General features: G+C 43.9%; 1 protein-coding gene across 1 annotated transcript in view; it reads left to right on the top strand.

Annotated features, from left to right (window-relative positions):
- Nucleotides 1-17,186, top strand: part of LOC110530624 (leucine-rich melanocyte differentiation-associated protein) — a 460,113-nt gene that overhangs the window by 299,139 nt on the left and 143,788 nt on the right. The window contains exon 5 of the mRNA XM_036986902.1: nucleotides 12,817-12,949. Within this exon, the coding sequence (XP_036842797.1) occupies nucleotides 12,817-12,949 (133 nt within the window). The remainder of the gene's footprint in view (nucleotides 1-12,816; nucleotides 12,950-17,186) is intronic.

Consider the following 17,186-nt stretch of genomic DNA (forward strand, 5'->3'; position numbering starts at 1 on the left):
AGTGTAATACCTTGAATTGTATGAGACGATGTCTGGAGTTAATGGAGCATGTGTGGATATACTCCAAGCTCTCTTCCCAGTCTGCCATCGAAATGTCAGTTCCTCCCATTTTGCCTTAATGGCATCTGTAGAACGTGTGCTAACAGATTGAAAAGCGTCATATAGATGAGATATCCGTTTGTTTGAGGTGGGGCATATTTTTATGCATTCGTCAAACATGGAAGGTTTAGCATTCCCAAATGTTGGGAGGTGTTTTCTAACATAGTCTCTAATTTGTAGGTGTCTGAAAAAGTTACTTCTGGGAAGATTATACATTTCCCTCAGCAACTCAAAGGAAGCAAAGGTCCCTTCTATATATAAATCCCCTATGGTACTTATCCCCAACTCTCCCCATCGCTCAAAGTTGTTATCAAGGTTAGAGGGGGCAAAGGAGGGATTCCTGGCAACAGGGAGCATGAATGACATTGGTCTAAGCTCAAAGTGGACTTTAATTTGCTTCCAGATTCGGACTGTGCTCTGTATAATAGGATTGTTATTATAAAGTGACATCTCCAGATTGACAGGAGACAGAATCACAGCACTAATAGAGAAGGGGTGACACTCCTCACGCTCCATACTAAACCAGCTGGATGACGGAGGTGCGTCATCCAGCCAAAACTTAACAGCGCGGAGGTTAGTGGCCCAGTAATAAAATATAACATCTGGGAGAGACAATCCTCCTTCCATCTATCCTGTGTGTTCTATAATCCCAGATGAAAGGATTGATAATTGAGTCCAGTTGTTTATGAAAGGTTTTAGGTATGAATACTGGGATGTTCTGGTATAGGTAGAGCAGTTGTGTGAGGAAGACCATTTTAATGGCACTAATTCTTCCCGAGCAGAGACATTTGGAGAGTTCTCCAAAATTGTATGTTTGCCTTGAGTTTTTGCATCAGAGACGGGAAATTATCTTTAAATAGTAAGGCGTATTGTTTGGTAACTACAATTCCTATGTAGGTAAATTATTCTGAAGATAACTTAACTGGAAGATGTTCTAGCCAGGAGGTGTTTTGCAACCGTATGGGCATTAATTCACTCTTGTTACAATTTATTTTGTATCCCGAGAAGGTACCAAACAAATTAATCACATCAAGAAAAGCTGGAATACTAGCTTGGGGTTCTGTTACATAGAGAATGTCATCTGCGTATAGGCAAATCTTATTTAGAGTATCTTTTGTATTATAGCCGTGTATTGCTGCATGAGATCTAATCGCCTGAGCGAGAGGTTCAATAATTAGGGCTAAGAGCATAGGCGACAGCGCACAACCCTGCCTTGTCCCTCTGTAAAGGTTCAATCGGGGCGACAATGATTTGTTAGTGAGTATTCTCGCACAGGGGTTCCTATATAAAAGCTGGATCCAATTTATGAACCTATCTCCAATATAACATTTCTGTAGGAGGTTAGGGGTTAGGATCTGCTTTAGATGTATATAGAGACTCATAAAACTGACAGAATCTGTCATTGATGTCTTTGGGGGAAGAGAGTAATTCCCCAGATGCAGATTTAACTTTGTGAATCATTCGGTCACTCACATTTTTTCGAAGTTGTCTGGCGAGTAATTTGTGTGGTTTGTCACCAAACTCAATTTTTTTTTGCTTGGCATAGAGAAAAGATAGAGAGAATCTGATTTATTTCAAATTTTAAAGAGGTAATTTTTTTAACGTTTCTCCATAGATGGATGGCTAGCATTCTCCCTATCCAGTAAGTGAATTTGTCCCTCCAGTTCTACCAATTTTCCTCTGTTTTGCCTACTCCTGGTAGTCTGAAAGGAGATGATACAGCCTCTCAAATAAGCCTTCAGTGTTTCCCACAATAATGCTGGGGAAGTATCTGTGTTGTCGTTGGTATCAAAGAAAAATGTCACAAAATGTTCTGTGAGGAGCTGAGGATTCAACCTCCAGACCCTCTCGTTTGGTACGATGTCACCCAATCTCAGGGAGAAGGTGATTGGACTGTGGTGCGAGATTATAATATCATGATACCTCACATTACAAGTATAGGGGAGTAGTTTAGCATCAACCAAAAAGTAGTCAATTCGAGTATAACCCATAGGGTTAGCGATCCTCCATATATCAAATAAGTTAGAATTTTTTATGTAGGTATTCAAGAATTCGCTTGAATAGGAGGTAAGGGTTCGCCGGGTAGAGGAACTATCCAAATATTGGTCTAGCACACAGTTAAGGTCCCCTCCAATGACCAGGTTAGTATGGGAGATAAGAGTCAAAAGGACTCTTTTGGAAAAAAGAGGGGTTAGATATTTAGTAGAGTTACTGAAGTAGAGGGGATCTGACACCTGTTTGAACTTGTTATCAGTATAAAAGACACCTGTCCACAACCTCAAACAGTCACACTCCAAACTCCACTATGGCCAAGACCAAAGAGCTGTCAAAGGACACCAGAAACAAAATTGTAGACCTGCACTAGGCTGGGAAGACTTAATCTGCAATAGGTAAGCAGCTTGGTTTGAAGAAATCAACTGTGGGAGCAATTATTAGGAAATGGAAGACATACAAGACCACTGATAAGATCTGTTTGTTTCTTGGGACCTAGAACAAACATCTCTGTTTTGTTAGAGTTGAAAAGTATCCACTTCCTTATGTCTGATACACAGGCTTCTAGCGAGGGCAATTTTGGGGCTTCACCATGTTTCATTGAAATGTACAGCTTTGTGTCATCCGCATAGCAGTGAAAGTTAACATTATGTTTTCGAATGACATGTCCAAGAGGTAAAATATATAGTGAAAACATTAGTGGTCCAAAAACGGAACCTTGAGGAACACCGAAATGTACAGTTGATTTGTCAGAGGACAAACCATTCACAGAGACAAACTGATATCTTTCCGACAGATACGATCTAAACCAGGCCAGAACTTGTCCGTGTAGACCAATTTGGGTTTCCAATCTCTCCAAAAGAATGTGGTGATCGATGGTATCAAAAGCAGCACTAAGGTCTAGGAGCACGAGGACAGATGCAGAGCCTCGGTCTGACGCCATTAAAAGGTCATTTACCACCTTCACAAGTGCAGTCTCAGTTTTATGATGGGATCTAAAACAAGACTGAAGCATTTCATATACATTGTTTGTCTTCAGGAAGGCAACAGCTTTTTCTAACATTCTTGAGAGGAATGGAAGATTCAATATAGGCCGATAGTTTTTTATATTTTCTCGGTCAAGGTTTGGCTTTTTCAAGAGATGCTTTATTCCTGCCACTTTTAGTGAGTTTGGTACACATCAGGTGGATAGAGAGCGTTTATTATGTTCAACATAGGATGGCCAAGCACAGGAAGCAGCTCTTTCAGTAGTTTAGTTGGAATAGGGTCCAGTATGCAGCTTGAAGGTTTAGAGGCCATGGTTATTTTCATCATTGTGTCAAGAGATATAGTACTAAAACACTTGAGTGTCTCTCTTGATCCTAGTCCCTGGCAGAGTTGTGCAGACTCAGGACAACTGAGCTTTGGAGGAATTTGCTTTCTAATGATCATGATCTTTTCCTCAAAGAAGTTCATGAATGTATTACTGCTGAAGTGAAAGCCATCCTCACTTGGGGAATGCTGCTTTTTAGTTAGCTTTGCGACAGTATCAAAAATACATTTTGGATTGTTCTTATTTTCCTCGATGAAGTTGGAAAAATAGGATGATCGAGCAGCAGTGAGGGCTCTTCGATACTGTCTTTCCAAGCTAGTCGGAAGACTTCCAGTTTGGTGTGGCTCCATTTCCGTTCCAATTTTCTGGAAGCTTGATTCAGAGCTCGCGTATTTTCTGTACACCAGGGAGCTAGTTTCTTATGACAACTGTTTTTAGTTTTTAGGGGTGCAACTGCATCTAGGGTATTGCCAAGGTGAAATTGAGTTCCTCAGTTAGGTGGTTAACTGATTTTTGTCCTCTGACGACCTTGGGTAGGCAGAGGGAGTCTGGAATGGCATCAAGGAATCTTTGGTGTTGTCTGAGAATTTATAGCACAACTTTTGATGCTCCTTGGTTGGGGTCTGAGCAGATTATTTGTTGCGATTGCAAACATAATAAAATGGTGGTCCGATAGTCCAGGATTATGAGGAAAAACATTAAGATCCACAACATTTATTCCATGGGACAAAACTAGGTCCAGAGTTTGACTGTGACAGTGAGTAGGTCCAGAGACATGTTGGACAAAACCCACTGAGTCGATGATGGCTCCGAAAGCCTTTTGGAGTGGGTCTGTGGACTTTTCCATGTGAATATTAAAGTCACCAAAAATGTGAATATTATCTGCTGTGACTACAAGGTCCGATAGGAATTCAGGGACCTCAGGGAGGAACGCTGTATATGGCAAGCAGCTTGGTGACAGGGCACAATTATTAGAAAATGGAAGAAGTTCAAGATGACGGTCAATCACCCTCGGTCTGGGGCTCCATGCAAGATCTCACCTCGTGGGGCATCAATGATCATGAGGAAGGTGAGGGATCAGCCCAGAACTACACGGCAGGACCTGGTTAATGACCTGAAGAGAGCTGGGACCACAGTCTCAAAGAAAACCATTAGTAACACACTACGCCTTCATGGATTAAAATCCTGCAGCGCATGCAAGGTCCCCTGCTCAAGCCCGCGCATGTCCAGACCCGTCTGAAGTTTGCCAATGACCATCTGGATGATCCAGAGGAGGAATGGGAGAAGGTCTTGTGGTCTGATGAGACCGTGTTTGGAGGAAGAAGAAGGATGAGTACAACCCCAAGAACACCATCCCAACCGTGAAGCATGGAGGTGGAAGCATCATTCTTGGGGGGTGCTTTTCTGCAAAGGGGACAGGATGACTGCACCGTATTGAGGGGAGGATGGATGGGGCCATGTATCGCGAGATCTTGGCCAACAACCTCCTTCCCTCAGTAAGAGCATTGAAGATGGGTCGTGGCTGGGTCTTCCAGCATGATAACGACCTGAAACACACAACCAGGGCAACTAAGGAGTGGTTCCGTAAGAAGCATCTCAAGGTCCTGGAGTGGCCTAGCCAGTCTCCAGACCTGAACCCAATAAAACATCTTTGGAGGGAGCTGAAAGTCCGTATTGCCCAACGACAGCCCCGGAACCTGAAGAATCTGGAGAAGGTCTGTATAGAGGAGTGGGCCAAAATCCCTGCTGCAGTGTGTGCAAACCTGGTCAAGAACTACAGGAAACGTATGATCTCTGTAATTGCAAACAAAGGTTTCTGTACCAAATATTAAGTTCTGCTTTTCTGATGTATCAAATACTTATGTCATGCAATAAAATGCAAATGAATTACTTAAAAATCATACAATGTGATTTTCTGGATAAAAAAAAAATGATGTCTCTCACAGTTGAAGTGTACCTACGATAAATAAAAAATTACAGACCTCTACATGCTTTGTAAGTAAGAAAATCTGCAAAATCAGCAGTGTATCAAATACTTGTTCTCCCCACTGTATATGATGTATAGACAGTATGGACAGTCTATGGATAGAATATGTATCATACATGTAGAATATTTAGGATGGAAAATGTTGTGTACAGCAATTGTTATACAGGATAGGCCTTGACTAGAATACAGTATATACATATGAAGTGGGTAAAACCATATGTAAACATTATTAAAGTGACCAGTGTTCCATGACTATGTACATAAGATAGCAGTCTCTAAGGTGCAGGGTAGAGTACCGGGTGGTGGCCAGCTAGTGACAGTGACATGGCAGGGTATTGGGTGGAGACCGGCTAGTGGTGACAATTTAATGGCTTTGAGATAGAAACTGTTTTTCAGTCTCTCGGTCCCAGGTTTGATGCACCTGTACTGAACCCACCTTCTAGATGGTAGCAGGGTGAACAGGCTGTGGCTTGGTTGGCTGAGGTCCTTCATGATCTGCTTGGCCTTCCTGTGACACCGGGTGCTGTAGATGTCCTGGAGAGCAGACAGTGTGCCCCTGGTGATGCATTGGGCAGACCGCATCATCCTCTGGAGAGCCCAGTTGTTGCAGTGCAGTTGCTGTACCAGGCAGTGATACAGCCTGAAAAGATGCTCTCAATGGTGCATCTGTAAAAGTTTGTCAGGGTCTTAGGGTACATGACGACTTTCATCTGCCTCCGGAGGTTGAAGAGGCACTGTTGCACCTTCTTCACCACACTGTCTGTGTTGCTGGACCATTTCAGATTGTCAGTGATGTGTATGCCAAGGAACTTAAAGCTTTTTTTACCTTCTCCACTGCGGCCCTGTGGATGGTGGCGTGGTCCCTCTGCTGTCTCCTGAAGTTCACGATCAGCTCATTGACTCCTTTGACGTTGAGGGAGATATTATTTTCCTGGCACCACACCACCATTGCCCTTATCTCCTTCCTGTAGGCTGTCTCGTCATTGTTGGTAATCAGGGCTACCACTGTTGTATTGTCTGCAAACTTAATGATTGGAGTTGGAGACGTGCATGGCCACGCAGTCATGGGTGATCAGGGAGTACATGAGGGGGCTGAGCACGCGCCCTTGTGGAACCCCTGTGTTGAGGATCAGCATAGCAGCTTGTTGCCTATCTTCACCACCTGGATGCCGCCCATCAGGAGGTCCAGGACCTAGTTGAACAGGGTGGGGTTCAGACCCAGGGCCCCAAGCTTGGAGGGTATTATAGTGTTGAAGGCTGAGCTGTAGTCAATGAACAGTATTCTCACATAGGTATTCCTCTTGCCCAGATGGGATAGGGCAGTGTGATGGTGATTGCATCATCCCTGGATATATTGGGGGCGGTATGCGAATTGCAGTGGGTCTAGGGTGTCAGGTAAGGTGGAGGTGATATGACCCTTAACAAGACTCTCTCAGCACTTCATGATGACAAGTGAGTGCTACGGGGCAATTGTCATTTAGTTCATTACCTTCGCTTTCTTGATACAGGAACAATGGTGGTCATCTTGAAACTAGTGGGGATAGCATACTGGTATGGGGAGAGATTGAATATGTCCGTAAACACTCAAGCGAGCTGGTCTGCACATGCTCTGAGGAGCCTTGCGAGGGTTAACACGTTTAAATGTCTTACTCCCGTCAGAAACAGGGAGAACGAGAGCTACCTGTCCTCGTGAGCGGCGGTGGCCCGCGTCGTCGGCATTGTGTTTTCCTCAGGTTTTCCCTTTATAGTACATGATTGCCTGGAGTCCATGCAACATACTTTTCGTGTCTGTGCCGTTGAATTGCGACTTCACTTTGTCTCTGAATTGATATTTTGCCTGTTTGATTGCCTTATGGAGGGCATAGCTGGACTGTTTGTACTCGTCCATGTTCCCAGTCACCTTGCTGTGGTTCTCTCTTTCAGTTTTGCGCGGATGCTGCCATCTATCCATGTTTTAAGGTTTGAATAGGTTTTAATCGTTATAGTGGGAACAACATCCCCTATGCACTTCCTGATGAACTCTGTCACCCAGTCAATGTATACGTCAATGTTTTTCTCAGAAGCAACCTGGAACATATCCCAGTCCGCGTGATCAAAACAATCTTGAAGCATAGATTCTGATTAGTCAGACCAACGTTGAACTGTCCTTACCACGGGTACTTCCTGTTTGAGTTTCTGCCTATAGGAAGGGAGGAGCAGAATGGAGGTGTGATATGATTTGCTGAACGGAGGGCGGCGGAGAGCCTTGTATCCGTCCCGGAATGGAGAGTAGCAACAGTCGAGAGTTTTTGAGGCGCGAGTAGTGCAGGCGATGTATTGATAAAACTTGGGTAGCGTTTTCCTCAGATTTGCTTTGTTAAAGTCCCCAGCTAAAATAAATGCCTCAGGATATGCGGTTTCCAGTTTGCACAAAGTCCAGTGTAGCTCCTTGATAGCCATCATGGTATCGGCTTGAGGGGGAATATACACGGTTGTGACGATGACCGAAGAGAATTCTCTCGGGAGGTAATGCGGTCGGCATTTCATTATGAGGTATTCCAGGTCTGATGAACAAAAGGTCTCAAGTTCCTAAACATTACCACAATCACACCATGAGTAGTTAATCATGAAACATACACCTCTACCTTTTTTCCTGTCCATGCGATGTACTGATAGCCCGGCTGGCTGTGTGGACGGGGACAGTATATCCGGAGAGAACCATGATTCTGTGAAACAGATTATGTTACAGTTCCTGATGTCTCTCTAGAAGTAGATCCTCGCCCAGAGCCTGTCTACTTTATTGTCCAGGGACTGAACATTAGCGAGTAATATACTTGGAAGCTGTGGATGGTGTGCATGCCTCCTGAGTCAGAATTAAAGTCCACTCTGTATACCTCTTTTCTGTCAGTGGCGTCTTGGAGAAGCCTCTGGGATGAGTGAAATTGCCTCTGGGGGTATGTCACACATTCATCGTGAAGCAGAACCAGTTGTTACCTGCCATGTTTACACATTGGCTTGAGTGACATAATCTTGTTTGGAGGTCTTTCGTTCCTCCCTGATTAAATACTTTTCCTACAGTTGGACAGTTTTCCTTCAGGTGCGCTATACCCCCCACCAGCACTGGGCCCCGTGCTCACTCATCCCTCAACCCATCCACTCAACCCATCCAAACATCATGAACAAGTTTTTAAGGAGAACTGTAAAAAGGAGACTTGAATTATAATTATTCCTCTTTGTCAGACAACGTCTATTTGAGTCTTTTGTGTATTACAATAGGATAAATGTCAGGGGTTTCAACTCTCTGTCACTCAACTGCTAAAACACCTCAGGCCTGGTCTGGAGCTTTTATAAGCCTTGCATGCATATCATTGCATTTGCGTAGTGGCATAGAGCAGTACAGGTGCTGACAGAAGTTGCACACATGTTTAGTAGCCCATGCATGGTCTGTGAAAAATGTGGCCTTTTATAAATGCATTTCATGCAATTCTACATCATTCATCACAACTGGAGACTTTGGCAGAATGTTTTTTATTATTGAAATGATAGGCTACTTTGACAATGACAAACTGAGAATCTGAAATCAATAAAAACCACCTTGTCAGGAATCAATCAATTGCCTAGGTCTAGGTGTGTGGAGACACACACAATATGAGGAGGAAATTATACTCCTAAAAAGCTTTCTAGTTTCACTGACTCACCCAACGATGTACAGCTCACTCCAGGGACAGTGTTATGGGCGAGCCTTAGGGGGCCTGGCCCACCCTGCCGTACCTCCTTTCCCAGATGATTTTCTTTTCAGCAGGAGCCATTTGCTTTCCAACTTGTGTTTTCCCGCGATTGTATTTGAAATATTGCGAAAGGCCTGTTTTGTCTTCATGTTGTTCACTGACAGATTTGCTTTGCATTCCAGACTATAGGCTATGCCTTGTTATTTGGGCTCCACACAATCCACTAGGCAGTTTTTTAAAGAAGCTATTGATCCTCTGTGGCTCAATTATTGGCCTAATCATGGTGTAGTATTGCCTGGCTACCCAAACTCCTTGCTCCGAGCCAAACGATATGCCACGCCCACGGACGCTAGTTTCTTCCCCGCAATGAGTCTGGATCTGAGCACCTCCCTGATGATTTCTAGAACGCAAACACGTTCTCTAACCATTCTGATTGGTCCCAGAAACCGCTGATGACTTTATTTTGTACAAAACCTCTCATTTTAACTTCACCACAATCGACCTCAACGATGTCAGTCTCAGACTGAAGAATGTAGCGAACATAGAGCAGTGGAAGAATTCAGTTTGTCGTCAGGCAAGGTGTACTAGGCTATTCTGAATGATTTTATTTCTTTCTGAACAGATAGCAGTAATTCTATAGCTTTGGCAAATTGATTTACCTCCAGCACCCTTCCAGCGGCTATGATTCTATAAGGAAATAAATGCTAGTGCTGCTTCTGTGGCAGTACTGTTGATATTTAAACTGGGTAGCTTACTACACACACTCAAACTAAGTTTACCACCACTCAAATGGGCACTTGGCGAGTGGGAGGGCGAAGGGGCGGGTACAGGGGCGCAGGTATCTGTGTACGTGCCTCCTCTACTGCTAAAACACCTCTGGCCTGAGGGGTATACTACAAAGTAGGATCAATAAGTTAGCCAGCTGACTTTGATAAACAACCAGAAATAACTTGATTTTCGGGTTTATTAAGATGTAACGATCTTCTTCATCTGAGGAGTATGAAAGATCGGACCAAAACGCAGCGTGGTAAGTGTCCATTTTAATGAAATATAACTGAACACTGAATACAAAATAACCAAATGAAACAACGAAATGAAAATCGAAACAGTTCTGTATGGTAAAACACAGACACAGAAAACAACTACCCACAACCCATAGTGGGAAAACAGGCTGCCTAAGTATGGTTCTCAATCAGAGACAACGATTGACAGCTGCCTCTGATTGGGATCCACACCAGGCCAAACACATAGAACTATAACACATAGAACAAAAACATAGAATGCCCACCCCAACTCACGCCCTGACCAAACTAAAATAGAGACATAAAAAAGGAACTAAGGTCAGGACGTGACAGTACCCCCCCCCCCCCCCCCCCCCAAAGGTGCGGACTCCGGCCGCAAAACCGAAACCCATAGGGAGGATCTGGGTGGGCTTCTGTCCGCGGTGGCGGCTCTGGTGTGGGACGTGGACCCCACTCCACCATAGTCTTGGCCCACAAAACTGTTTGGCTGTAACCTCGGACTGGGGACCCTTGCAGCGGGCTCCGAATAGACGGGAGACTCCGGCTGCACCGGAGTGAAGCGCGACTCCGGCAGCTCCGGAGTGACAGGCGGCTCTGGCAGCTCCTGACTGACGGGCGGCTCTGGCAGCTCCTGACTGACGGGCGGCTCTGGCAGCTCCTGACTGACGGGCGGCTCTGGCAGCTCCTGACTGACGACATAAAGAGACATAAAGAAAATAGAGACATAAAAAAGCAACTAAGGTCAGGACGAGACATAAGAGATATACATTTAGATGTGTGTTTTTGGTTGTTGAATTAAGTAGGCCATGCCCATTTCAAGCTTATTTTTCTAAATAATATAAATATATTTCAGAAAATTTAGGCAAGTTCCTAGTATAATTCCTATATCCTGATTTGTACTATACCCCTCTGATGTTCTCAGGCTTGAGTCATAATATACTGTTTGTATCATCTTTTATAGTTTTGTCATAAGGTGAGTGTAGCTGGTGCATGAAGTCAGGCGCAGGAGAGCAGAATGAGTGAGCAACGTACTTTACTCAACAAGGCACAAGGTAACAATTACACTTGATCAAAACAAGACGGTAAAGATAACGCACGGGTGAACACAGCACCCGTCAAAAAACTAGCCATCAAAATAAACCTAACTGAACATGAATAATCCCGCACAACACCATGGGTGAAACAGAGGGTCTAAATACAGGCACAAATAATTGTGAAATGGAAAACAGGTGTGTGAAAACAAAGACAAAACAAAAGGAAAAAGAAAAGTGGATCCGTTATGGGTAGTAGACCGGCAACGGCGAGCGCCGCCCGAACAAGGAGAGGCACCGACTTCGGAAGAAGTCGTGACAAGTTTATAGATCAATCCATATCCCCCTTCCCTATAATCCTAGTGTGTTGACATGCTGACATAGATAGTAAAACCAATCTTCACCCCTACTGTTACCACCATCATCACCTTCTGTATGGAGCCTGTCTGTGTCCATATCATGGTTCCTCCATGTCCCTCCTCACCCATCACTTAGCTACTGCTGCTGCTGTCTCTTCCTCTGTTCTGTTTGGCTGTAACCTCTCCTCTGCTCTCCTCTGTTCTCCTCTCCTCTGTCCTCCTCTCCTCTGTTCTCCTCCCCTCTGTTCTCCTCCCCTCTGTTCTCCTCTCCTCTGTCCTTCTCTGTCCTTCTCTCCTCTGTTCTCCTCTCCTCTGTCCTTCTCTCCTCTGTTCTCCTCTCCTATGTCCTCCTCTCCTCTTTTCTCCTCTCCTCTGCTCTCCTCTCCTCTGTCCTCTGCTCTCCTCTGCTCTCCTCTCCTCTGTCCTCTCCTCTGCTCTCCTCTGCTCTCCTCTCCTCTCCTCTGTTCTCCTCTCCTCTCTATCCTCCTCTCATCTTTTCTCCTCTCCTCTGTTTTCCTCTCCTCTGTCCTTCTCCAATGTTCTCCTCTCCTCTGTCCTCTTCTCCTCTGTCCTCTCTCCTCTGTCCTCCTCTCCTCTCCCTTCCTCTGCTGTCCTCTGTTCCCACCTGCTTTCTGAATGGATCTGTTGTCATCTCCGTATCCCAGCCGTTATCAACCTGATGTTTCCTCTCCCTCCCAATGAAAGATAGTGTCTGAAAGCTTAGAGAAGATATCTGTGATGTTACAGGAATGACAGCTCTGGGAGATGGGGCGTATCTCCTTTCGTTCTATTTATATTTCTGCCCTTATTTTTATCAACTTTGAAGGTTATTGCATGGAAGGATAGATGGCAATGCCATTATATCTCTACTAAGTAAACAAGTAGTCTTTTCAAGTTGTTTGTTGATATGTCCCGTTTTACAAATTGGAATTTCTGTCATTTCATTTGCATAATAGCTTTTGTACGTGGATATGAACAAGTTGTTAAGCTCTGGAAGATGATGTTTAACTACAATATATACACATCTTGTGGTTTGATTATGTATTCACTAGATGTGTTCAGTTTCTATCGTAATATAGGACTTTTTACTCAAATCATCATACGTATACATTTGTTTGTTTTTCTGTCGATATTGTTAATTCCCTTATTCTATAAAGTAAAGTGTGTGTTATATGTTTTGGTGTACAGTCAACTGAGACATTTCATGGTGTAATACGTAAAGTACATCTCTTGTAGATCATATTTTATGTCATATCTGTTAGCAAAACGTGTTACCAACATTTTTGCATGTGTGTGTTTTTCCTCAGGTACTTTGTTCTGCACAAGCTACCCACCCTAAAGTTCCTAGACACTAGGAAGGTTTGTAAGACAGAACAGCAGGAGGCTGAGGCACGGGGAGCCTTCATGAAGGTGGTTAAACCCAAGTCATCAGACATGGGGGTGAGTGCACACTTTCTATTGTAATACCGTTGCTTTTCCGGACACAGATTAGGCCTGGCCCTGGATTAAGAAGCACTTTCAATGGAGAATCTCAATTGAAAGTTAGATAGAGTATAAAGTGTCTTGAAGTATGTAACTGAATGAGGTGCTACATTCCTGATAGGAGGTACTGGCTCTTCATCCAGGAGAAGACATATTTAGGGCTTTCCAGTCCAGAGAAACTAGAGTACACTAAGGGAATATTCACTGCCCAGTTTATGGAACCTATCAGGAAATAAATAACTAGTTGTTTCTTTTTCAGCCATTCAGAGGGTTGAATGGAGTCCCCCTCATTAGCAGTGTGATGAGAGAGATCCTATATCTCTGATATAGCTGATTATCTAATAGTTCCCTCACCTCGCGTTGGGGTCAATCATTTGTCTAATCCATCTAACCCTATTAAGACCATAATTAAGTGATGTGTATGAGCAGTGAACCCCCCCCCCCCCTCCTTCTCTTTCATTCCTTCCTGTCCTCCTTTCTTCATCCGTGTCTGAGTGTCAGTCTCCCGTTGCAGGGGTCCTGGTGTGGTAGCCCTTTGAACAGAAGCCCTTACCGTGCCCCCTCTCCCTCCCTCCGAGGGGACTCTCTTTAATGAGTGTGTGTGGGTGTGTATGTGTGTGTGTGTCTCTCTGTGTATGTGACCACGGTCTGACCTCATTCCGTATGCATAAGCCCAGATCAAAGTGGACGGGCGGCTGTCCGGTCGCAGCAGCGTCGCGGAGCATGACAGCGCTGGCCATCGGAGCGACATCTCACGTACACGCTTCATTTTCCTCAACCATGCACTTATTCCTCCCTCGCTCGTTAGGGCCAGACTAATTATAGTTTGGGATTTCATAGATGTAACCCTCCTCACCCTTCTCCCCTCATCTCCCTTTCCCCCTCTCCTCCCTCCCTCCTCTTTCAGAGGGGTGTAAATGAATAGCTTTGCTAAGATTTGATTCCATGTAATTACAAGGTCATTAAATATTTACTGGTTGGATCAGCGAGGCTGCCCCGTCCCAAGGTCCCCAGGGCCTTACAGACTGAGAGCAGTCTGGGAGGTAAGAACAAAGCCAACCAATGACGGGGCATGATGCGTTTCGAACAGACTGAGGGTTGCATGGAGAAATCAGGTAGAAATACAGGGTGCATGGAGAAATCAGGTAGAAATACAGGGTGCATGGAGAAATCAGGTAGAAATACAGGGTGCATGGAGAAATCAGGTAGAAATGCAGGGTGCATGGAGAAATCAGGTAGAAATGCAGGGTGCATGGAGAAATCAGGTAGAAATACAGGGTGCATGGAGAAATCAGGTAGAAATACAGGGTGCATGGAGAAATCAGGTAGAAATACAGGGTGCATGGATAAATCAGGTAGAAATACAGGGTGCATGGAGAAATCAGGTAGAAATACAGGGTGCATGGAGAAAGCAGGTAGAAATACAGGGTGCATGGAGAAATCAGGTAGAAATACAGGGTGCATGGAGAAATCAGGTAGAAATACAGGGTGCATGGAAAAAATTGAAATATTTATAATTTCAGACAAAATATTCCAGTGTTTTAGTGTCTGTTCATATGACTCTTTTCTCTTGATTCAACGTGCAAATGGCAGAGCAAGAAAAGAAAACAAGGAAATAAGTTAACCCCATTCTGGCATGTTTGCTAGATTTAGAGGAGTAGAATAATAACACTGCTCATCCACTTCATATGAAAAGAAGCAGAGTGCTTTAACAATGCTTGTTGGCAGGCAAAAGTCACTTTGGAGGATTACAGTATATTTACAAAGCCTTGCCAATGTAGCAGCGACGCTTGCTTCTGTTGTCACAGAGTTAGATATGGCTGAACATTATCAAGCTAGGTCATTTCTATGTGTTTGTGTCAGAGTAAATAGCAAAACATGCTATGTACATTATCAGATAGAAATGTCCCATTATGTGTATCTTCCTTTACTTAAATACTGTAGAAAACACACTTTCAACACTGTTTTTTCTGCTCCACCTTAGTAGCCTTTGACTCAATATACTGTGTAACCTTTATACAGACTTCATACACCCTTTATGTAGTTGGACTTTGCTCATAAGTGATTCGTGAAGTATCTATGTAGGACTTATGAAGACCTATGAATAATCTACAAAGCTTTTATAAATTGTTTGTTTAAAGTGGTACAGCGACCGTGATGAGAGTGAGAGTTGGGCTCGTGTGGTTCTAAACGTCCCATCCCGTGCTTGGGTCCTTGCCTCTTGGGGTGTTGGTTTCCACCATAACAGTTTGTTTTGAGTCCGATGAAGCATGATGTGGCAGCCATAACCCTCTCGGCGGGGCACGTGTACAACCTGCCTCCCCGCCATTTAATTGGCTCCATCATCAGAACCATTGTGTTTCTGACCAATCGTGCGGGTCACCAATTAACGAGTGGTGCAGACAAACGAGGCATTAGGGAGGAAGAGATGATGATGGTGTAATTAGACATTTGTGTTTTCTTTTATGTCTCGTACAGTGGGGCGTCCCTTCATAACACAGGAGCCTGGTGTCTGGAGTTACTGTAGCACAGTTACACTGGACAGTAATTACACTGAACAAAAATATTAACACTAATTAATACTCTCTCTAGTCTCACTAAATTCTCTCTCTCCTCTCTCCCTCCCTTCTCCCTCACACTCTCTCTCTCTTTCTGTGAGAGTTACTCTGTAAATACTGTGGTTGTTTCTGAATACCAATGTTTAGGGTACAATCAAAGTTAAAGAAGTGTCATGACTGATCAGAATGGGTCAGATCAGACAGGTGGGGGATGACCGTCACCAGGCTTCTCTCTCGCCTACAGAGGGGGGGGAGGGAGCTGCTGGATGGTCGACAGTTCCCACCCTGTTGTAAATTACAGGAGAAGGAGACTTTATTTCCCCCAGTGTTAACAGAATTTCCCCCCCCGAAACTCTAACACAGTCAAATGTGAATAATGGAGCAACAATTCTAACACAAGAATGTGGGGAATGGTCAGCGGGGAGCTATAGAAAACTAATGTTATATTGGTTTTCATTTTGTGTTGTCATTAAAAATTGTGTGGACGAAATACTGTAACTTGGAAAGTATAACCCCTTTATAGGTCAAGTTTCCATCCAATACGTTGTGCATATGATATGAAAAAGGATGAGAGTACATTTGTTAAGATATGAATGTGATTTTAGGAGGTATAAGAGAATCTATCGCCTATAAACTGTGCATAAGTAAGTAGCCACACCCCGGTAAGGTCAGAGAGCATGTCAGACCGACGGAACCCTGCCCTTTGGCCAGAGTGCCTAAAATGATTACCAACAGAAATTAACATTAGACCAGGAAACGTAAGGCGGGAGCTACACGTTTGAAATAGTTGGAACGTTCAATACGAGGTGAAGAAATAAACTCACCTTCCTTTAGACCAGAGACACGGCGAGCTGCAGGTCATGTCCATCATGGTCCAAATCCTGAATACCAACACGATGGGGAAAACAAACCCCCCTCTTAAACAATCACTGAAACAGCTGATTAGCTTATTTGAGTCAAATATTTTATTGAAAAGCGAACCTAAGTGGGACTATCCTACTAGGCTCATCACCAATGGGAACGGTCGACACGGCTGGCTAGCTGTCTTCCAGAGTGAACAAAAGTAGAAGACAGGAAAGGGGAGACCCCTTTTGGACAATCAGAGAAATACAGCTTGCCGCTAAAAGGCCAACAACCTTCCTAAGGAGGGCTGGTTCCGACAGAGATAAACGGCAAACAAAGGCACTCACGAAAATACATTAATGATTTCTCATTCCAAACGGGCGGCAGTTTGTGTGCAAACTTTATGATTACTGTGAGAATAGTTCTGAAAAGTATTGACGATAAGTGTCTTCTCTCTCTCTTTCCCCCTTTTCATGTTGTTGTGTAATAAGCCACCATTTTGTAAAAGTCCGCTAGGGAACTTTGTCTCATGTAATAAGTGTGTATGTTATCCTGTTATTATTTAGTTAGCTAGTAAATAAATAATTAAACATATTTGTGTAGTACTGAATCATTAGCAAGGCTGGGACATTAAAAACGTAAATATTTTGTTTCACCGAGTCGTGGCTGAACGACGACTTCAATAACATACAGCTGGTGGGGTTTACGTTGCATCGGTATGATAGAACAGCCGCCTCTGGTAAGACAAGGGGTGGCGGTCTGTGTATACTTTTAACCTGTTAGATCTCTAGGGG

This window comes from Oncorhynchus mykiss, chromosome 1, assembly GCF_013265735.2.
Source record: "Oncorhynchus mykiss isolate Arlee chromosome 1, USDA_OmykA_1.1, whole genome shotgun sequence".
NCBI classification, from domain to species: Eukaryota; Metazoa; Chordata; class Actinopteri; order Salmoniformes; family Salmonidae; genus Oncorhynchus; species Oncorhynchus mykiss.